This window comes from Trichoderma reesei (genome assembly GCF_000167675.1).
Source record: "Trichoderma reesei QM6a unplaced genomic scaffold TRIREscaffold_33, whole genome shotgun sequence".
Classification (NCBI taxonomy): Eukaryota; Fungi; Ascomycota; class Sordariomycetes; order Hypocreales; family Hypocreaceae; genus Trichoderma; species Trichoderma reesei.
Genome location: NW_006711180.1, coordinates 109,110 through 131,450, shown reverse-complemented (window position 1 = coordinate 131,450; position 22,341 = coordinate 109,110). Strand labels below are relative to the sequence as shown.

General features: G+C 54.0%; 2 protein-coding genes across 2 annotated transcripts; both read right to left on the bottom strand.

Annotated features, from left to right (window-relative positions):
• Nucleotides 1–8,371: 8,371 nt before the first annotated feature.
• TRIREDRAFT_124084 (uncharacterized protein) lies at nucleotides 8,372–9,934 on the bottom strand (the record flags this gene model as incomplete). Its single annotated transcript, XM_006969466.1, has 4 exons — nucleotides 8,372–9,011; nucleotides 9,088–9,408; nucleotides 9,469–9,738; nucleotides 9,886–9,934. The coding sequence occupies 4 exons, from the start codon at nucleotides 9,932–9,934 to the stop codon at nucleotides 8,626–8,628; spliced, it is 1,026 nt and encodes a 341-aa protein (XP_006969528.1). The 3' UTR covers nucleotides 8,372–8,625.
• A 10,156-nt stretch (nucleotides 9,935–20,090) lies between these two features.
• On the bottom strand, nucleotides 20,091–21,485 carry TRIREDRAFT_38372 (uncharacterized protein; the record flags this gene model as incomplete). The annotated part of the gene is made up of 1 exon (XM_006969444.1): nucleotides 20,091–21,485. A coding segment is annotated over one exon (1,395 nt), but the record flags the coding sequence as incomplete, so codon positions are not given.
• Between the last annotated feature and the right edge of the window lie 856 nt (nucleotides 21,486–22,341).

Below are 22,341 nucleotides of genomic sequence, written 5' to 3'. Positions count from 1 at the left end.
GTGGATATGCCATGGCCGTTGCCGCCGTCCCTTGAGATTCTGGCCCTTGGACATCCATCTACAGCGGCTTTCCGCGAGCACAACAGCTCCCCGCTGTCAGCTTCATCATCACAACTTGATACCTACACTATGAGTGCACATAACTAGGTACTACATACTGGCAACGGCATGAATATGACGACTGAACCTGGTGACGGTGGTTGCCATGTCACCAACGTGTATCTCCGTGGTTACAGATTGTCACATATCTGGGCGCCGATACTCCATCTGTCGCACAGCAGCGATGCTCTCACCCCTATGGAGCGGACACTCAGGATCCTTGAGGATCTGCTCGATGGCTCGGCAGCTCTGCGTCTACCTTCCTGTCGATGAGTCCGTCTGTGCCACGCATGCGCGACGCTTACGGAGAAGCAAACAGGTGTCTGGCAGCTTGTGTAGCCCGGGAGGTGCGGTCATTGCCTCTGCGCTGTCAGAACTCTGAATAATCATTTGACCTGGCCTTCGAAAGCTGCTTACAACCAGCAATCAGTGGATGGTGACACAGAAGTGTCTCCAGTAGCTGTGCCTTAGGGACGAGTGTCAACCAAGGTCCGCATTCTGACCTTGTCTCGCACGCATTGGCACTCCTCCTCATCCACGGCGACATACTGGTGATTTGCTCTCAGTCATTTGTGAAATGCGTGCCTGCGAGGGAGCACGTCGTGGCATCTGGCCTGGATAATCGCCTAGACGACCCGTGCCATTGGGTCTGGCTCAACGTCTCCTAGCCCATGGAGAGATACTCTGGCATCTTTATCACGATAATGTCCAGCTCCACGCTTTGTCAGTTCAGGGACACGGGCAATCTGGACAGCCTGCATGGCTAGCGGGACCATCGTCGACGGTAAAGCAGGGGCTTGCGGGAGGATGACGGCAAGGATGAGCGACATGTGCTCTTGACTGTGATCCTATGGATCCCGCCAAATCCTACCATGGGAACAGTATTTCGGGGTGCTCCATGGCACAATTCCAAAGTAGCAACTCGTCAAGGCTTTCCGCTACCGTTTCCTTGCGGTTCAACGGCAATATCAATGGCGTTACGGCAGAATAACCGTCGAGCGTTGCGACTTTCTGCAGCTCTTGGCGGCAATCGTCACGACCAAAGATGTTGTTCACTTAGACGTTGAGAAGCCGGCGACTGTTGCACGTGTCCCTATGCTGGAGCAGAGCAGGGCCGAGCAGGGCAGCGAACGAGGCAAGGCAGTGGAGGAGACTGTAGGGCAATAGTATACGGCAAGACAGAACATCTGGGCTTTGTGCGAGGCTTCTGCTGACTTATCGTACCATCGGCTTCCCTAGGCATCAAGGGTCACCATCTGCCATTACTCGCCTTACGATTTGCGTGGGGCGGCATCGATCTGGGACCCGGACTCCGTGATGAGATCTAATCCACTGCTGACGCCGCAGACGGCATCGTTGCTTGCCTGCCATATCTGCATGTTCGATTAGCGGGCCTTGTTGACATATGATATGGCACTGCGAGCGACCGGACGAACAAACACCAGCACTCACCAGCTATTTCACAACTGCCTTTGCCGGTGACTCCGCATCGAGTCTTGTTGCTGCTCCCCTCCTCCTGTCGCCAAGGGAGAAAAGCATGCGCATGCTGGGTTCATCTCATCTTCAGTAACGACGAGTGTGTCAGTCGTTATAGACAAGGATATCGAGACCACTCTGTCAACGTGGCACAAACAATGCAAACACTTCAGACAATGCTGACGTAGAGCCACAGCGGAGTTTCGACGTCTGTTTTTTGCCTTTTCCGCGTCTTATGGCCATTTTGGTCTTCTTGTCGCAAGATGCGGAGAACCTTGTCTTTTCACAACCCTACCTCGTCTGAATACAGTGCTTCGTACGGAGTACCGTACATGCACGCGTCAAGTATACCCTGAAGGCGTCAACATTTGCTGGCCTGGGATGAAGTAACTGACGATGGTAGACGCCCTGCATCGGCTGGATAACGCGGCGCGAAGCCGGGCGGTTCGAAGCCGGTTGGCCGGGCGCAGGAGACGCCTCCTCCAGGCAGAAGCATAAAAGACGCCAGCCACAGATGGATGTGACACGCTGCGTCGCTTGAGGCTGGCTCTATCTGGAGTGAGGTGGCATCGTGTGGGCACTACCACCTAGTGATGCTACCCAATGTCTCAAGCTCCCTTGACACCTTGCATCACCGCTGCTATCGCCTTGTCGATGAGGCCCTATTGCCGGACTGGCCTCCGGAGCGTTTTGTGAGAAGTTACAGCAACACATCATAGGCGCGATTCCCGCCCCGGACCGTTCTGGGCTAGCCAGTGTTGATCGACAACAAGAGCCCCTGAACCGCCTGGCACTAGAAAGTCTAGGTTCTGATGGCTTCATCCCACCGTCTGGTCGACCACGATAGCCTGCAGAGACGGACGGACGGACGGACGGAGAGGGGACGACGACGACGGCACTAGAAGAGGCCGATGTTACACGCTTGGCAGAAGCCCCCTTTCTCCATTGGATCGTCCAACGTCCCCATACCTTGTTGTTGTTGGCCCTCAACTGCCGACGCATCACGCCGTTTCTTTGAAGCATCACAGTTTGCACGGTACGAGTACACAGTACAAAAGTGTCAAAGACATGCAGATTGATTACGCAAGGGAAGCCTGTGTTGCTGGATGAGCCAGAGTCGAAATGCGGCGGCCCAAGGAAAGAGCTCGATCGCATCGCCTGACTCGTCTCGATTTATTGCTCGTAAGGAGACAAGGCCAGCCGCTGCTCCCCCATACGTGCCAAGCAGCTCGCACAGATACTTGAGCATCAAACTATTTGTCTTCTTCGGCCCCCCATCCTCTTTGAGTGATGGTTCTTTGGGGGTGTGCGAACGAACAACTAACTCCTCGGAGAGCCCTCAAGTTGTTGGTCTCCGAGTCTCACGATGCGGCTTTTAGTGGACTTGCCAACCTCATGTTGATTGCAAGTGCGATACGGCCGCATTGTATGGAGCAACGCATGAGGTGGAGGGCCTTCCTGGAGGTTGGCAGCCGACATGGCTGGGTACTCTGTGTTCTGGACGCAGGTGTGCCCCGGCACGCAGATGAGTGGTCTGCTTTCTTCCGCTGAGGGCATCCGCAAACACGCAGGCTAAGGCGCTTGCACGGAGTCGGTGAGTGGGTTCTGATGGAGTCGCATCACTTCAGCTCTCAGCCGTTTCGGACACAGGCTGGAGCTGGCCAGAGCTCTTTTCTCCTACTACACACTATATTGTCTGTTTGTCATTGGAACGGGGGAGAGTCAAGCTGCGTATCACTGGTGCTCGTTGCGGTTCTTCTGCCACAGTTCCATCGCCATTCTCACACGACCTCTCTCTCGCTTCTCTGTCTCTCAAGGTACTAGGTATGTGTTGATCTATGTCATCATCCACACCAGACCTGAGCCAGGCTAACAGGGTTCCCTCGTGGAGATTTCTTCAGCAAGGGAGGGGATGTCCAACGCTTGTCCGACTACCACTAGTGCCGTTCCGCTGGTCTGTATGGAGCATTTCGTACCCATCTACGACGCCAGACGTTGGTTCAACGCGAGATTATCACACCCCTCCCCCCTGGTCTCTTGTGGGACCGGAATGACAGCAAAAAGAAGGAAACGAAAGCTTCGATTGGCCTTCTAGCGCGCTTCTCCCGCCCTTCCCCCCTTGGACCGCCACCGAAACGGCTCGGTCAACCTCGGCCAATTTCTTCACGCTTGATGCTCGCTATTTCGCTGGCCCGCTGCTGTTTACCCACCGCATGATGGATGGCTGTCCAACCAGCGATTGGAACGCCTGTGTGGGCTCTGCTATTTTCAGCCCTCTAAGAGGGGACTCGACAAGACTGGAGGAGACTCGACGGCGTGCCATTTGCTCTGTTGCCAGGTTCCAGGTTGCTCATGCAGAAGCCGGTTCTGCTCAGCTCTCCAGACCAGGTGTTCTGGTGCTCTGCGGCTGGGCTTGGCTTGTTTTGGGGGAGGACATTGTCAAACCGAAGGAAATGACGGTGCGAGCGAAAGGAGAGAAACCAGAGGTAAGAAGTTTCTTGAATGAAATGCCTACCCTCCCTCCATCTGGGGAATGGCCAGACGATTCGAATTTGGTCCGTCGTGCCTCTTCGTTCTCTCTCATACATGCACGTTTGCAACTCTCTACCGCCGTTTATTACGTCTACTATTGTTCCCTTCACTGTTTTTTGCCTTTTTGGGAGGTTGTTAACAAAGCTTGTCCAATAGCGTGCTGATCGCTTTGGCCCTCGCTTGAAATCCATGCCCCAGGAGAGATCCAGCCAAGGCCTGTCGAGAGCAGTTATTTCACCACCATGAACTTGAGTCCCCCGCCCTGCGCTTCACTACTGTACACCGCAGTCTGCGGAATCAATTCAGCCACCCGTGTGAGACTCCTACAGAACTCGGATTGAAACCGGCATCGACACCATGGGTCCTTGCCCTGGCTTGAACGCTATTCTGCAGATGTCCAACGTTCCGTGCCTGATGATCCCGCTGCATCGGCCTTCGCCTTTGGAATCCTGCATCACTTGGTCCGCTTTGCGCTGACGAGGGACGTCTTGCATAGATGACAGAGATTAGCCTTGATTGACAGCTGGCTTCGACAACATGTCACTATCTGCCTAAGTGGGCATCGGTCTGCCTGGGGTAGCTTGGCAGAGCGTTCAAAGTGCGGTCTGTGAAGTCGGCTATTTCTGATCATTATCGAGTCTCCCGTTGCCTCCTGTCTATGAAGACAACCCTAATTGAGCTGCTGAATACTATTTCATCTACCAGACAAAGCGTCTCGAACAGTTTCCCCTGTCTACCTCTATTGGGACGACTTGGTTCGCAGCGGCGCTGAATCTAGTAGTATATGGAGCAGATCACCGACCCGCTCGAGACCGGATACTCTCCCCTACGGCCGCTCTTCCGGCCGCTTCAAATGGCGGCGCCGTTTTACTTGCCATCATCCTGGAGCCAATCGGTTATTAGTGCACTAAGTGACGATTCTGGTTCTCCAAGGGGTTTAGAGTCTCGACTTGATAATCTCGGGGGACTCTGTAGGGTTTATAGACGCGCCGCCTGACATGAACCCCAAGCGGTCCTGGCTTGATATACCCCAGACACGATGGCATTGACCGCGTCGAGACTACTGATTGCGCTGGTTTAAGGCCGACCGCAATGCGGCCGATGAACGAGGAGGGAGGAGGCCGTGAATCACTTAAAGGTGCCGAAGCAGCTTCGGATCGGGGCGGCCGCTGGTTGGCATAAGGTAAATCCTACTGCGTCTCCGCATCCACCTTCCACTGCATGATTACGAGAATTATTTCCGAAGCAATGGCCGCTGATGAAGACAAGGTCCAGTCTTTATCCTTGTTTCTGGACGTTGGTGAATCCCCGGAACTGTATCAGAGCCGCTTGCATTTCCCATCGTCTCCCTGCACCAACAAATTCATCGGTCAAGCGTTTCTTTGGCAGCATCTTGTCTACTTTCGCACTGGATACGGATTGAATCATTTCTTTGCATAGACAGTATTGCAGCATCTTTGAGTAGTGAGACGATGTTCCTGGTGTGCGGCCCATCTCTTTGAGACCAGACTATGGCTTCTTTTCATGCTGTTATTCCACAGCTCGAAACCAACTCCGCCTTTTGTCTTTTGCCTTCCCTTGCCCGTCTGCAAGACTACCTGCAGTAGTCGACCGGAGAAAAGGTCCGGCTCCATCTAGTTGGGGGGGATCGCCCCAGACCACATGCCGCAGTGGCTAATGCATGGTGATAGCAGCTCGCCTAGGTGTTGACGGAAGCTTTTCCGCTGGCTTTCAGCTACACTACTGACGTGCGGTCTCAGGTTGTCCAGCATTTGCGCCCTCTCCAGGTCTCAGTTCACGCCACAGAGAGCCAGAAGAGGAGAAATCACGATGGCATCGCCGTTTGGCTCGCTTTATTTGGTCGAGGAAAAATGGAGACGGTACGAGATATTTACGGGCAGCTCGCATGGCATCAATAGTTGCTGCAACTCCTCGTCGATACACCCCCTCACGATGCCCCTCTTGTCTCCTGTTGACAGCTCCACTCTCTCCCTCTCCCAAGTCTACTCTTGGTCTCAACATTTTCGTACCGTACCTCTTAAAAACCGTGTATACGTACCTACAACCCATACAGACACCTACACGTGTATGGAAGTACGCCCGTCGCTGTACCCAGAGTCCCCAACCTTTGCGTCTCTGTGTCCCCAAATTGCAAGGAGGTCAATGCCAAGAAGCGAAACCTGCTTTGGCGAGTACATGACCCCGTTCACCTCTTTTGCCTCTCCCACAAGTGAGGCTGAAGCTGAGAGCAGCTCCAAACCCACAGGTAATCAAATCAAACACTCGCCTGCGCCTCTCTCGGCTTTGCTACATACACGCACCTTCTTGACAGCTCAGCAATTCTACCTCCCCCCTCAATAGCCCATGGCACTAAGACCCTGATCTGCAGTGTTCTCCATCCAATACGCTCTTCCGCCGCACTTTCACTGTCCAGCTTTGCGAAACCCACTGCCACCGTGTCTTGCAAGTCCTGAGAATCACGGCCATTGCCTAGGTACGCTGTTCTGACAACGAGTACTACTTGGGTGTGGTCAAGATAAGCATTTCCCACGCCCCAACAACCAACAAAACACAAGGAATCGGCCAACGTCGTCTACAAGCCTGGCCTAGAGTGCTAATGAAGTCTCTCGCCTCCACTCTTTCCCCCTCCTGTCGAAACTAGAAGACAGGCGCCAAAAATGCAAGCTCGAGTGGAAACGGCATGGATTGCGCACCATTATAGCCTCTAGACGAGGGCCGCGCTTGAAGCCCCCTAATCGAGCTACCACTACGCGGCACTCGCCCTGTCTAGGTAGCAAAGTTTAGGTAACGACTTTTATTACCATTCCCTGAATACCTGCTTTCGTTCTTCCAGCGGTTCACTAGAATAAAACAAGAGCTGCCTGCTGCCCCCCACAAAGTGCTAGTTCCAAGCCTATAGTCTTGCTTCTAGCCGGTCCAGCTCTACATGGCTGAGACAGCGAATAGCTTGCTTTTCCGTCGTTCCTTGTTCTGCTTCTCTACAGGTTCCCCGTCCAAAGCTAATTCTTAAGACCATCTACTAAAAGAGGCGCGGGCTGGTGAAAAGGTGTGGAAGGGAACCGGCACGCTGGGACTCTTGTCTTCCGGTCTATCACGCCATGTGGCAAGCTTTCGCGCGGATTAAACTAGATGAAGCCTTGGTTCGTGCAGTATCGAGTAGGTAATGGTGGGATTAGTAGTAGCTGGTTTTGGCCTGGTAGAGGGAGGAGACGACGCGCGCCGCAATGAGAGCCGGTGGATGCAAAGACAAGGTAAGTAGTCCATGAGATCTGCGGCTTTCAGCCGCAGTCCCCCACGTTTTCGACGTTTCACGAGAGATGGGTTATAGATACAAGCCGGGTCTGGATTAGGCTAAAAGGAACGGTTCGCGGTGAGAAGTGTTCTATTTTTCGTAAGTCTCATAGTCCCTCTATAGCTAGGTAGGTCGAAAGGTCGTCTAAATATCCGTACAAAAGCAAGTCTATAAACAGATACATCAAAAAGAGAAGAAGACAAGGAAAAGCGATTGGAGCAGACAGAGTTCGTAAAAGAATAAGTAAAGATGAAACAGCATTGACCAGGAGGAGAGGTTTTGATACACACAAAAACAGAATATGCAACGCAAATTGCACAAAAAAGAAAATATTCCCAACAAGTATATCCGTCTAACAATTCTGTCCGCTCGCCGGCCGAGTAAAACCTCCCTCATGGTATCTTCCAAGATATGACCAACATAGAATGAGTGGAAAACATAAAAGCAAGCATAAGGGACAAAATAAATGATAAGAAAAAAAGAACGAGTATTGACAAAACATGAAGTCAGCGTTCCATCTCGAGCCGCCAGTTCCATATATATATTTCCGCTGATGCATCGTCTTGTTGTTTCCGTCCCGTTGCTGTTTGTGCGCCCAAGATTGAAATGCATGTGCGAGACCCAAACGCCGATGAATGTTTCAAAGTGTCGGTATCTCAGGCCTGAACCTGAACACACCCTCCCCCATAAATTCGTTGAGGCAATCATCGCAGCTGTCGATCGCCCTGCTTGTTGCCTCTCTTCGCCCACTTGTCACCGCTCCGTCATGCTTCAGCCCTCGCTGAGCTGGCTGCGTTGATCCAGGCCAAAACCAGCTCATCATGTTCGAATTTCCCTCCTTTTTATTGATGCCACGTAGAAATTTTCAGCTCCACCATGCCCTGTTGGTCTTGCCCAACGCAACCCTGCTTCGTGGCTGCTCGGTACGACAAAAATGCTTGATTGTGCTCTGCATGCCCACTGCTGCAGTGCAGTCAACAGCCAAATCTCGGTCGCCATTTGTTCAGAATTATTTCCCCCCCGTTTTCCAGGTTCAAGCTAATTGGCTGTTGCGCCCAAGGTTGTATACCTTGGGTCAGCATGCAGACTGACAACAGGTGGCCGCCAGAGATTTGCATTCGCCGGCAAGGGGAGGCTGTGATGGCCAGATTTCCATGAGTTTCGGTCGTGTCAAGTTTGGGGATTTCGGATGCGTCGGTGCTGATTCATCGATGGATGCCGGGATTGGCGTGGCTATCGGCCATCTCTGGAGGGTAGTATAAAGAATACGCGGCATTCCACTGTGGATTGCGCTGTTGCAGCGGCGTGTGAGGCGAGCCGCTGTGCGCAGCGTGAGGCGGCGGTTGCTGCTGGTGCTGCTGGGCATATGCGTGGAGCGGCGGCGGCGGCGGTTGTTGTTGCTGGTGCTGGTGCTGCGAGTGCTGCGAGTGCTGGTGCTGGTGCTGCGGATGCTGCGGGTGCTGATGCTGATGCTGGTGCTGGTGCTGATGTTGGTGCTGGTGTTGGTGCTGAGGCTGAGGCTGAGGCGGGTGTTGCTGCATATATGTTTGTGGCAAATTATGCAGAGTTGAGGTGTTGAGTCTGAGCCCACCTGGACGACGAGAAGTAGCTCAGGTCAGTCCAAGTCGTCTCTACGCGTGGCAAGAAGGGGGAGGAGAAGTGCATACTGTTGTGGTCGATCTCGTCGTAGTCCTGCTTGATGTCCTTGAGGGTGGCCGGCATCATGGCGGGAGGGACACTGGTGGGGATGTAGGCCGCATTGTACTCTTCACCGTGGGCGGGAGACGAGGGGCTGGGGATGTTGCCGAGGACGGGGTTCGGGGCGACGGGCGGCTGCCACGGCTCGCCGCCGGCGCTCGTCATGTGGCCATACGACTGCTGCGCGTAGTCGTTGATTTGATTGAAGTCACTCGAGGGCAGAGGCGACACCCTCGGGCTGGGCACAGCACCGCTTCCCGAACTGAGGTTGTCGTCGTAGACTGATGGACCTGGGGTTAGCGGTCCAAAGTAGAGGTCATGAGCGTTGTTGGTCATGGTACCTGGCGTACCTGCGGAATTCGAGGAGTAGGACGAGTCCGTAGCGGTGTAGCCCAAGTGTTCTCGAAGCCGGGCAATCTCCTGTTCGAGGAACTTATTCCGCCGCAGAAGCTCCTGGACCTTTCTGTCACGGCTCTGGACGCCCTTGAGTTCGGCAAGCTCACGCTCCAGACGCTCAATGTGCTCCTTGGTCCTGGCCCTGATGGCTCTCTGAGCCTCACGGTCGTTGGCTCGCTTGCGTGCCAGTTGTGAGGGCGTCAGGGTCGAAACACTTCTTGTGCCTGTGTTGAATGGAGAGTCAGTAGATGGTCCAAGTGAAACAGTAGGGCAAAGGAGCAGCCGAAGGACCCACGCCGTCACTGCCGGGACAGCGAAGACGATGGATTCTCCAGTCAGGTCAACTGCATAAGTGGGAGAATTCAACTTACCCTTTCGCTTGGAAGGCTTTGTAGGTTCTCCGGATGATGATCGCGGCATGTTGCACTCGATCTTGTGTAAGAGGGACATGCAAAGCTCGGTAGTAGGGCCGCAGTCGAAGCAGCTGGGTTGCGAAGAGGGCAGAAAAGCCGTAAAAGGCCGTGGAAATCAGTCAAGTGGGGGAGCCTCCGTAATAAATAGTGTGTATCAATTCCTTCTTTGCCCCAGGAGACCAGCAGCAGAGAGTTGATGAGGCAGCTCGTCGTGGGTCGCGCTACGAAAAAAAAGAGACGGGGGGTCCCGCTTCGTTTTCGTTGACGGTGGTTGATTGACTCAGGCGTCAACTAAATAGAAACACCAGAGAGATAAGGCTGTAGATGCGCGAGATGCCCTGACCGAGCCGAATCAAACGTAGAGGTTGCCACGCCGGAAACAGCAATTGCAACACGGAGCGAGATGAGGCAGTAAGAAGGGCCTCGATAGCGTTGGTGGACAAGGCTCGAGAGGCTGTTCTGAAACACTGAGCAAGTCAGAAGCAATAGAGAAGAGGTTATGCTTCAAACCAGACTCAATGAGGGACCCAGAACGTGGTTTTTCTCTTCTTATTCCCTTCTATTTGAGGTGGACGGGAAGAAAACAGATCTGATGCTGCAAGGTACTAAGATGAATAAATACTATTATACCAGCACGCACCTCTTAGCACCCCATCAGCCCAGCAGGCAAAAACATGGTGTGGACCCTCGACTTTCCGTAGCACTACAAGCAACAAGGACCACGGCTTTACCTTGAAGACGTAGTGGGTGGGACTTGTGTGTGTGGGCAAAGCACCAGGCCATGAGGTTGAAGGCGACCAGGGGGCGCTCGAGGGGGGGGGGGGGGGGGGGGGGGGGGGCGTGGGCATATCCGAGCCCAGTCCGTTCACCAGCGGACGACCGGGGCTTGAGAGAGAGGCTGCAGACTCTGCCATAGAAAGCGTGCTGTGGCGTTGCGTACACAACCCACTAGCTCTGGCAGTACATACTGGCGGCACTGGCATAGTCCTACAGTAGTACTCGTACAGTATGAAGGCGTCGACGAGGAGGCCAGGTGAGAGCGTACCGAGATGGTACTGTGCCGTCGTGCCAGTCTGCGGGGTGAAGGGTTTGAGACGAACCGACGCCACTGCAGGTCGAGATGTACAGTACAGTATGCAGTACAAGAGGCCAGAGGCGTCGAGCTGCTTCGGACCGCTTTGCCTTAGTGTCAAGAGACCGAGACAGAACGCGTGCATGTAATGGCACGTACACCATTTCAACGCCGCCGCTGGGGATGCAAGCAAGAAAAGATGAGCCGTGGACGTTGGGGAGGCGCTGGGCTGACTACCTAGGGAGTGATAGCCAAAGCAGGGATTGAGCATATGCACCGCAGGGAGTCGAGCAAGGACTTTCGAGTGCCGATAATCACGTCCAACAGCACAACGTACAGTCGGGCACACAGCTCGTGATATATAGGCCGGTCGTATGTGCTGTCGCCTCTTGAGCCCCTCCGCACTCAATATCGGCTGCTGGTCTCTCCAGCGCGGCAAGGGAGGAGGCTGGCGGAGGGAGAATTGAAACTGAGAGGGGCCTGCAGGCCGATCTTGTTGCCGTGACATGATTGTCTCGCGGGCGTTGGCGCTGGGCTTGGTCTGATGGAGCTGGCGAGCACGTTTCCGCGTGGGTGCCGCCAGCCAGACAACGGCTCGCGGTCCTGACGGCAGTCGCCTGCTAGGATGTAACAGGCATAGTCGAGCCCTCCGGCATTGGCTTGTCTCGTACTGTATCTTGGTGCCGACAATGCGTCTCGTAGGAAACCCGTCGTAGCAGATTCATACGGCGCCAGGACGCGCAGCGCCAGTCTCTCGCAGGTGGACTGGATATCGAGATTTGGCTCCAGGGGGGTGCTGCAGCCCAGTCAGCAGCTTATGTAGCCCCTGCCAGAGAGAAGAGAGGACGAGACACTCGTCGTGGGTCGGGTCGATGATGTCCATCTGATAGTTATTGTATACCCCCTGCTACCTGGCCAGTTCGTGTGCCAGACAGACAGACGGCAAAGAGATGACCCTCACCATGGCCTCAGTACTCTAGATAGGCCTCCAGAGCGCTGACCAATACAAGAGCTGGACAGCTCGCCTCCGGAGGAGCAATTCGACAGGCATCATCCCAATATAGGACGCAAGTCAATGTGCCTTGAGGTTCCTAGGTAGTTCGATGCTCGTGAAACATAATTCCGGCGTACCTCGTAATCACTGGCGATGTGCTCTTCGTCGCTCTCCGGATTTGTCCTGCTGTGCTGGTCTCGACTACTAGTAAGGCTCGTCGTCTCAGCGTCTTCCTCAGTCCAGCCCTTCTCCACAGCGACCCTGGAGACATACAGCAGCCAGGAACCTGCTCTTGACCGCCAGCGCCAACAGTTTGCCATTAATTGCAGGCTGCAGACGCAGCTAGACCAGTGGTGGTGTGCGCCTCTCTTGGTCGTCGCGAGTGCCGGTGGTGTACGACGTGGTCGACGGAGCTGACCATCGTCCAGCTGGTAAGGGGCCGCAAGGACTTGTCCAGCTGGTGTACCAGACCTTGATTGAAGCCCTGAAGGAGCTGGCGTTGTCGTGTACCAACTGGAGTGCGAATTGGTCCAGTTGAGGGTGCTAGATAGGTACTGAAGACGACGGGACTTGATGGATTTCGTTCGACTCTCGTTCAACTCTCGTCACAGCAACTCAACATTGGTAAATACAAGCCCGGCAGTATCTACAGTGGTCTTTTGGTGGTGGTGCGCTGCAGATTTAGTGCCTTTAGCGCAGAGCCCTCCACTGCGTTGGGTGTCGATGTGGGGGGCAGCTACAGGTGTTGTGGTGCTTACTAGTACTCGCATCAATTCGATGTCCATACTAGAGGGCTACTGACCGCCTTCGCTAGCCCCAGCAAGCGAATACGCACGAAAGTGTACGAGAACAGTGTTGAGGCTTTTGGGCAACATCCAACCGGGAAATCGCATCCGATCGCGATGCATCACAGTCGGTAAATACATGTAGGTAGGTACGTGTCATCCGTACGGCATTGAGCGTCTAGTAACACCTCTGTATCTAGAGTAACTGCCTAGGGTAAGATAGGCAGGCACCACAGACGGCACGCCGGAAGAAAACTTCCCACTTCCCCAGTTTATATCCCAGGGGGGACGTCATTGTAGCGATGATGTAATTCGTCCAATGCCGTCTCTTCTCTTCCTCAACGTCACGGCACTTCAAATTCTGCAGCAACTTGTGCTCAAACTCTTTCCTTCTCCAGCCCAGCACTCGCAACACCACGCTTTGCCTCTCGTCCCCTCCGCCCGCAGCATCGTGCATGTTCGCCACGACAGTCAGCAACTATGCGGTATCCCGTCCATAAACTCCATCGAAACGACTAGAGTTGCCTTCTCTTCCCAGGCCTTCCGGCAGCCTGACCAAGCCTCAAGGCCCCGAGCTCACGGCATCTTAAATCACTCAATACGTCGTCGTCTCGCATCACGAAGGTGTTCGCCCGTCGAGACGGCCCTAGCGCCCCAACTACAGCCGGATGGGCCGCAACTCCCGGCATCCGGTACTCGCACAGCAGCAACAAAGAATATGGGCATTGGAAGTCTTTCACCATTCTAGAAGTCCCAATTGCTGCTCTGTCATCACAATACCTAGCTTCCAAGCCCCCGAATAGCGCAGCAGCCGATCTTTCACCGAGCGCCTAGACGGCCTCGAACCGTGTGCTGTGATACGGCGGATTGGAGTTGGTGGCATTACGCTGTGGCATCGGCCGAAACATGCAACGTGCTGCACACCCCCGCCCCCGGCTTCCCATGTCATCATCCCGCAGGTCTTTTTTATTTCCATTGCCAAGCGGATATCGACCTGATATGCGTGATCTGCACGCCATTGGGTCAAGCACTGATACTGTATGAGCCCTGTGAGTTGTCGCGTTGATGTCTCTACAACCGGCTTGGGTTCATTAGCCCCATTGTCTTGCAAACAAGCACACGGAGGAGGGAGAAAGGAGGCTTCGGGCTAACGCTGATGGTGGCGCGTGGCGACTGCTCCAGCAACGCCATCAACTCCACTGGCGGGATCAAAAGACTGGGCGATGCTCGTGGCAGAGGCAGGCTAGAAACGAGGTTCTTTGTTCTGCTGGCCCTTTGCTTGCGCGGCTGCTGCGGATGCGAGCAGATTGCTTCATTACTGCTGACCAAGCACGGTCCGCTGTATTTTGCCCTTGGTGACGGCGATGCTTCGTTCGAAACGCGACAGGATATGTCTCCTGCTGGTCGAGATGGAGGGAGGAAATGATGATTGAGGGAGCAGCGACAGGCCTGAGGACGGCTCGCGCAAAGCAGCAGAAAAGAAGATGCGACGGCCAGTCAGCCGCTAGTGTTTGACTCGCACAATCGACGGGCGGCACATCCCGCCATCTCTGCACGCTTGAGCAGAGAGGAGACTGTCTCGGGCGTGGTCCCTTGTTGGTGCTGCCAGAAGCCATCGACCAGCCAGCTCTCGAGAAATGCATCTGCCTAAACTGCCGCTAAGTGCTCCTGGAATCTGCAACATGACTTGCGCGCATGGGCTTGCGCGGGGGCGGTGGTAGTATCTTCAACACGACGCACGCATCCATGATGCTCATCAATCCCAACTCTCTGCTAACAAGCGGGGGGACAAATCTTGGAAGAGGAAAGCTTTCCTCGACCATTGCCCCCAATGAGAGTCCTGGAGAGTTGTGTTGACTGCCACACAGTCTTTCCGCCCAGTGTAATAGCTGTGAGTATTTCGTCCCCATGTTCTTTGCTTAGCCTGGATGGAGATACTGCTCCTTTTTCGTCGATCTGTCGCTTGCCCGGTTCCGTCACTCAAGCATTGCCCAATTCTAGACCTGACGGTCAACATGGTCATTAATGACAGCGAATTTAGCGTGCACCTCCATCACAACTCTGCTCCGAGCTCTTGGTCTGCATCTCGGTCCGTTGGAGTAGCGTAAGTCATACGGAGAAGCAGACGAAGAACGGAATAGAACGAGACTAGAAGCCATCGAAGAACAAGGGGGAGGCGCCACCCTTGCAGCCAAAGCGTCTGTGGCGGCCTTGTCTGCTGGTAGTATTGGCAACGCTTTTTTCTGGAACATGCTTCCATGGCCTTTCTTCATCGGACATCTGCTCCGTGGGCTAGACAAGGTCGTTCCTGGCAGCAATTCTACAACAGCGCCAGCAAGGGCATGCAGCCCAACGAGCGGAGACGCAAATGCCAGAGAGCGATCAGGGTACTATCTCTCTCAATCTCCACGATCCACCGCTGGCGCCTCCTGTATGTCCGTCCGCGAGGAGAAGAAGGTTATTCTGGGATTAACCTGCAGACGGCACGACGAATATTTAGTCTGCTTAATTGGAATACAGTATGTATACAACACTCATACACCCCATCCGAGATCAAATTCCCCTAGCAGCGCATAGCGGAGAAGACTGAGCGCCGCCATGATGCCCACCCCTGGCCTCCCAAAGGGCAGCGGCATTCGTACAAGTATGGATGTCCCAGAGCCGCCTGTCCGCACTTTGGTTCGGAGACGGCAAATATGGCTACAAGTGCAACCCAGCTTTGGAAGTGTGGGCTCGGTGATGGGAGGAATTGCGAGGCATGGCAGGTTGAACGCCGAGCACCGATCCTGCTGCTTCTGCCACTACCCGAGCGCTGGCTTTAGGCCAGCATGGGCTGCACGGACGACGGTTTCCAACAATTGTCCGTCTCCTTTTGAGTTCTGCTACACAAGCTACCTACTAGTACGAAGCAACAAATGTTAGTAGTACTCGTACTGCATAGCCGAACAGATCTGCCGTCTGGATAGGTACGGGAGAGTGAAGGTCGGGATGTAGCCGAGAGGGGCGGCCACCCGCTGACAGGCGGTGGATATCCTGCACATTGGGCTAACGGTGATGCGCTGTTGCGACCTCTGCTAGACCAGATGACCCAATTCAGAAGAATGTTAGGCGTCAGACGTCGGGGCTCGGGCGAGGCGTCTTGGTAATGCGTCTTTGATACCCAAATCCTTCCTATAGTATCGTACTCGTAGTATGCGCATACCGTTTTCATGCCCTCTTTGTCATCCAGCCCTGCCCGCTGGTTTCGGTAACGCGACGTGAATCTGTCAATGAAATGTCACCGTCAGCCGCGGCGCTTCCGACTGGGTATGGAACCCTTGGCGGTGACCTAACCAAAGAAAATGCTGCTTCACGTACTACCTATCCAAGGTACAGGTACAACATGGACTTGGGTTCGGAGCAATAGGACGCATGGACGAGATTTGATTGGGTGTTGGCTGCATTGGTTGATTGGGCTACTCTGGCCATTAACAGGACACACGCACCTACTACCTACCATAGTGTGAAGATGGGTGAGGCTACCTATTGCCGCGAGGCTGTGAGCAGTGGCGAATTGCTCACAATTGCTCATTCGGGCATCTGTTTGGTGGCTTTCGATAGTAATAAATGCAAGCCGGCTGAAGCTCTGAAAGTTCGGTGCATGGAATTAGTAATTGCCTCCTATGGCGACTCTGCATGGCTCCCCAGAGGGGTGGTTCGAGAGCAATCTCCAGCTCAGCCTGACGGTATGTACGTGGAGGCGCCCCCTCTGCGGTCTGTCCAGCAGCAAGTTGTTTATCTTGCAGTACTACGAGCCTTTTAACAGAAACTGGGTTCCAAGCATCCTGGCACCATTGCAAGGCTGCGACGAGCGCAAGCTCATCCAACCAATTCTCCGTACCGGCAGGTGTGAGAGAAAGACCACCAGATCGACAGGGTTTTGCATCTGGCTCCTTGCATGCGGTATGCCACCTTTTCAGCCCCGGACAAACATTGAAAACGAGTATCGAGGAGACTATTGCCTGTTTGCGCGTAACTTGCGTGATCCTACAGCGCCTCTAGTGATATTTTCAGCTTACGTTCCATCTCACAACAGAGTGCCTTTCATCCAACCAGAGCCCAGTAACAAGGCAGAAGAGGTTGCAGACGTGCATCACTCTTGCCCACCCATCTTCCCAAGGCTGAGCCCATGACAAACATCGGAGCAAATGCTTCGTACGCCAACCACCCTACGCCCAAAGGAAACAAGGCAAATAGATTCCCCAGGCTGGTCTCTTCTTACATGTCACTTGCATCCCCTTACCGCCTCACCCAATTGACACGGGAGAAGAAAAAATTTTTCTCTCAATCTCTTCGCCTCCTATTCCTGAGCAAGGCTCTGAGATGCCCATCATTGGGGCGGGATATTGTCTGGATTCATGCGCGCTCAGCTCAACTATCCGCCATCTGCGGATGAAAGGGAGACACACAGACACCTGTTGTCGTCATTCCAGCTTTTTGGAGCCTGGAGACACGGCAAGTACCGCACTGACAGCCCTTGGCGGAGAGGCAAAGAGCAAAGATATATGTGACGTGTTGCCGCGCCTCGCCTTTTCTTCTTCATGTTCTGTCCGGGCTTCCATTCTCCATCTGCCCGGATTCGGAATTAAATTACAAGATTGGCGAATCTCCGAGTACTGGTAGGTAACTCGGACGCAAATCAGTCTGCTGACACTGTAATACTGTAGACCAAGGTACTTGAGGGTACATCATCGGACCGCTCATTCGCCTCCTTGAAAATGACGGGTGAGTGAGTGTTGATTTACGAGCAAGGGGAGAAGCGTTCCTATTTGCCCCATTCTTTTCCCGTCATCTTCTAAGCATCTCTAATCTGTGTCTGTTTTTCATGCGGCCAAGGATGCTCAATACTGTACTTGTACTTGTATGAGTATTATTTGGGTAGCCTCTTCAATACGGCGATATAGCGATGCGACTGCAGATGCAAAGGCACAAGACGATGACGCGCTCTCGCTCAGGGATCCGATGTCTACCATCTCGTCATTGTGATAGCGACTTGTTGCTTTTCGCTTTCTCTTCTGCTTTAGTGACAAAGAACGTGATTTAAATTTCTAGGACGTCCACCATTCCATCTTAGCTCTCCAGTTGCCTCCCATCCATGAAGTAAAGCTACCTATTTCCTTGCAAGTACCTGCACAGTACAAGTAGAACGGAGTCCTTTAGCCCCGAATGATTGGACAAGGGACCCGCTCATCAAGCTTTTCGAAAAAGGGCATGTCCCGCCGGGTTATTTCTATTTTTTCTAATATTTATTCTTCGCCCTAGCCCTTGTCTTGGAGAATCTTTCATAACGGTCCGGAGGTTTTTAGCTCACTTCTACAGAAGATGGATGGATGGATGGAGAAGCGCCTTTGGCAGAATGCACGCTGTTTGGTTGGTCCATGGTCTTGACCGCCGGCTGTCAAGTTCCGGCCCCATTTGGCTCGTTTGACTTCCGGTTCCTGGTCCCTCCCTCCTGCTCCTCCCCTCTCCACCATCTGCCATCCATCCTCGAGTCGAGTACTGGTCATATCCAGATATCTTGGCGATCTCGTTGTGGCAGCCTTCTCTTTGCCTTGTTGTTAGTGCTATTGTTCGCCTTCTATGTCCTTTTTCTTTTTTTTTTCTTTTTTTTTTTTTGCTTCTGCGAGGCTGCTTCTTCTGCTTCACTTCCCCATGAGGTGACCAGGCTGTCATGGGTAAGAGGCGTGACGTGGTTGAGCCTTGTATCACGATGCCTGTTGAATGGTGGACTGTGTATTTTTCCAGCTCTCAGTTCACCCAACCCGTCTCAGCCTTATCTCACTCTTCGGACAATTCCTTCCTACAGAAGGCGACCCCCAGGATAGTCACTTAGGCTTGTAGTATGAGCATTTATATGCAAGATGATGTACTCGGCAGTGTACCCGCGTTCATTAGGCCCCCTTGAGCGAAACCACATCCACCATCATTGTCAAGGCATTATCATTCAAATCTCGCCCGCATGTACTTCCAAGGGTCGTCAAAAGATAGGTAGGTTAGCCACCCTGCCTCCCTGTTCCCCCTCAAGCATTGCCAAAAACAGAGCGGTCGGTGAAGAGAGCCTTGTCCATGCAGTTTCGTCCCGTCGTGAGCAAGTTGTTAGGTAGGACACAGCTTTGTATCTACTTGTACCGTCGTAGTAGAGATTCGGATCTGCAGCAGGCCACTTTTTGACCCCCTCCCCGGTCTGCTCGTCTCGCTCTTCGCTGCACGAATGGCGTTGCGGTGATCAAACGGCTCACTTTTCACATGCATGCCTCATGCCCATTGTCTTTGCAGTTGCCAGTTACATTGGCCGCGTCACAGTGGCTTGTTTGCCTTCATACGATATGTACATCCCAACGTCCGTCAACCATCTACCTGTATCTACCCAGCTGAGCATCATCCATCTTTACCCCCCTTGCTGCATGGCAGCACTTTACGGGCTCAACAGCTTCTTTTGCCGAAGTGATCTATTATCTCATGTACATACAAACACACGTATTCGTACACATCATCAAGGTTGCCTGGCCCTTGCATCTTCTCATCTCTCAAAGTAGATCTTCGGATAAATTTGCCCTCTCTTGGCGCCCTCTCCCCCCCACAGCCTTTCGTCCACGCATACCTAGCTGATCCATCGCCGTAATTGGCAAAGAGTGATCATGTCCGCGACATAACTTTCGCCTAGGAAAGAAGGCCAGGGAGGGGCGTGCGAATGAGAGAATGAGCGTTTCTGACGAGTCATTATTCATGGTGTTGCGATTATTGACGTGGTTGTGGGTTGTGGTTGTGGTTGCGGCTGTGAGTATAGTGTTTCTTTGTCGTTTCTCAAGCATTGCAAACTTCTGCAAAGAGCTGTGATATCCACTGCTTGTAATAAGTGACTCAAGCCGCAAACACTCGGCGATAAAAACCCACGGGGCGATGCGATGCTCCAATAGCAGGTAGGCATATCATGTGTGACACCAATATATAAAATAAAGGTCGTCCGTAAGTCGTTGATTACCCAACAACCTTTATCATTGTCGTCATTATCGTGAGTATGAGAGCCCTCTTTCCATCGGCTCATAGTATTCTAGGCTCCATAGCTCTACCCTTCGGGTGCTCCCGTCTTTGGATTGCTTCTTCAAAGTCTATGGCTAGCTGCCTGTTCTATTGTCGTACTTCATGACTCGTGATTCGTTAGATTCAGCTGTGAGCCTGACTGAGCATCTTGCGTTTCTGGCTCTGTCTGAGCCTGTGCCTGAGATTGCTCCTTGGCTACGGCCGCTGCCTTTGCCTTGGCCTGCACTTCGGATGAAATCTCGGGGTTTTCGTCCTTGACGGCTTCCACAAGCTCCTCCATGCCGCCTACCGTCGTCGGCCCACTCATACCCTCTGGGGGAAGGGCCCATTTGGGTAACGGGCTCGTGTATGCCCAGCTCCCGTCGGCGTCCTCATATCGCAGGCTGTGAAGCCACAGAGACAGCTCGTGGCTCCCCGGGTCTGAGTAGAGCGGTGTCTGGCAAATGTCGCACAACTCGCCCGTCATCTTCTCGGCTCTCTGCTTCTCGTACCTGTCCACCATCTCGTCGTAGTATACAACAGCCTCCGCCACATCTTCCTTCCCCATGCGATTCAGACGGCTGATGATGTCCTCGTCGGTATTGTGCGATCCATCGGCATCCGCCTGGCCAAGGTTCAGACCCCAGACCCGCTGATTAGCGTAGATGGGGTCGTTTTGGATGGGGTGTCCGAGATATTGCAGGTGCACCCGAAGCTGGTGTGTCCTACCCGTCACCGGCAGACATCGAACGATGGAGTAGCCCTTCTTCTTCAGCCAAGGCGTGCGCTGCTCATCCCCAACACACCCCTCCTCGTTCGCGGGCGTGGAAGGCCGCCCATCCTCGCCCAGCACAGCTGGCTCATCGGCATCGCCGTCACGCGGTGGGTAGTACGCCAGTCGCTTGAAGACGGTCCTGGCCGACTTGCCATTGGCGCGCACGCGATTCAGTCCCAGCTTGGGGGAAATTTGCAGTATCGGCTGGTCGCAGACCACCTCGCCATCGGGGAAGTGGCCAACAACGCGCGCCAGATACTCCTTTCTCACAGTGCGCCCCCTGATCTTGATGGCCATGGCCTCGGCTGCCTTGACGCTCTTGGCGATAAACATGATGCCGCTGGTCAGACGATCCAATCGATTACACGGATAGGGCATGAAGTCCCTGCCCCTCTCTGCAATCATAATCTCAATGACCGAGTTGAAGTTGTAGCGACCAGCAGGATGCACCGGAACGCCCGAAGGCTTGTTGATGACAATGATGTCGTCGTCCTCGTGGATGATGCCTATAGGCTCGGCGGTGACGGGGGGCTCATGGCGATGTAACGTGTGTGATATCAGGTCCCCGTTGCGGACAATGTAGTCTGGGCCAACCACACGGCCGTTGACGTAGATGTCGCCTCTCACCATGGAGTTGCGGTAGTACTCGACAGGCCGGTCTCGAAACTCAGACTCGAATATGTCTATGAGCGACCGCCCGCGCCATCTCTCCTTGCAGTACGTGTTGTACGTGAAGTGGTAAGGTAGCACGCGCCGGAGATCGTCCTCGAAGACGTACGGACGCGGCCAGATGTCGCCCGCAGGCGTAATGAGGACGGCGTTAGGGTCGGGTATGGTGGATCGGTCCCTGGGACTCGGCTTCTTCTGCTTCTTCTTGGCAGCCTTGACTCCATCCGCGAGCACTTGCACGCTTCCGTTGACCCTTGGCATATGCGCTGCTCTGTCTCCGTCCTGGTGACCCCCCTCAACAATCGCCTGCCCCTCGGCTCCAGCTCCCACTCCGGCTTCAAACGCCCCTGACTGCTCAGGTTGTGCGGCCGCCATCGATCCAGGCGTCGAAGCGCCATTTGCGGACGCCGAGCTTCTCGCAGGAGCTGCGGCGGCCGGAGCGGGAAGTGCGGAAGACGTTGTCATTGCGACGGCGGCGGATCGTGTGAGTGTGCGGATGCGTCTCGAACAGACCCGCGGCAGCATCAGCAGGCAGCACCGCAGACCGGAGACACGCTTCGAATATGTGCAGCCACACGCTCCTCCGCGGCGATCCTCAGAAGCAGCCGCCGCTCGCCTGGCGTCTGTTGCGTGTCGAGTCTCCGGATCACGGACTTGACCGTTGAAGTGCAAATCAAGTTGTTCTGAAATTTGCGTGTTGTCGTCTGCGGAGTGACGTAGCATCTGCTGCCGTGGAAGGGAAAAATTCATTGAGGTGCAACATGAACATACAAAAAAAAAGGCGGTCTGAGTTGGCAGAACCGCCCAACTAGGCAGGCGGCGAACTGGGGAATCCGACACTAGGCGTGGCCGGCAACCCTCTGGATGCTTAGGTTATCACATCTTCACATCTCTTCGCCGCTTTTTGGTTGCTTGCCTACCCTGAAGGGAACGTCAAGTGTACCGAGGCTCGGCTTCTGCCGAAGTGACCTCGCTCCAGTCTCACCGAGCACGACATTAACTTGCGGACCTGTTCAATCCATGTCGCTCTGAGAGGTGATGGTATCCTTTACATCTCATT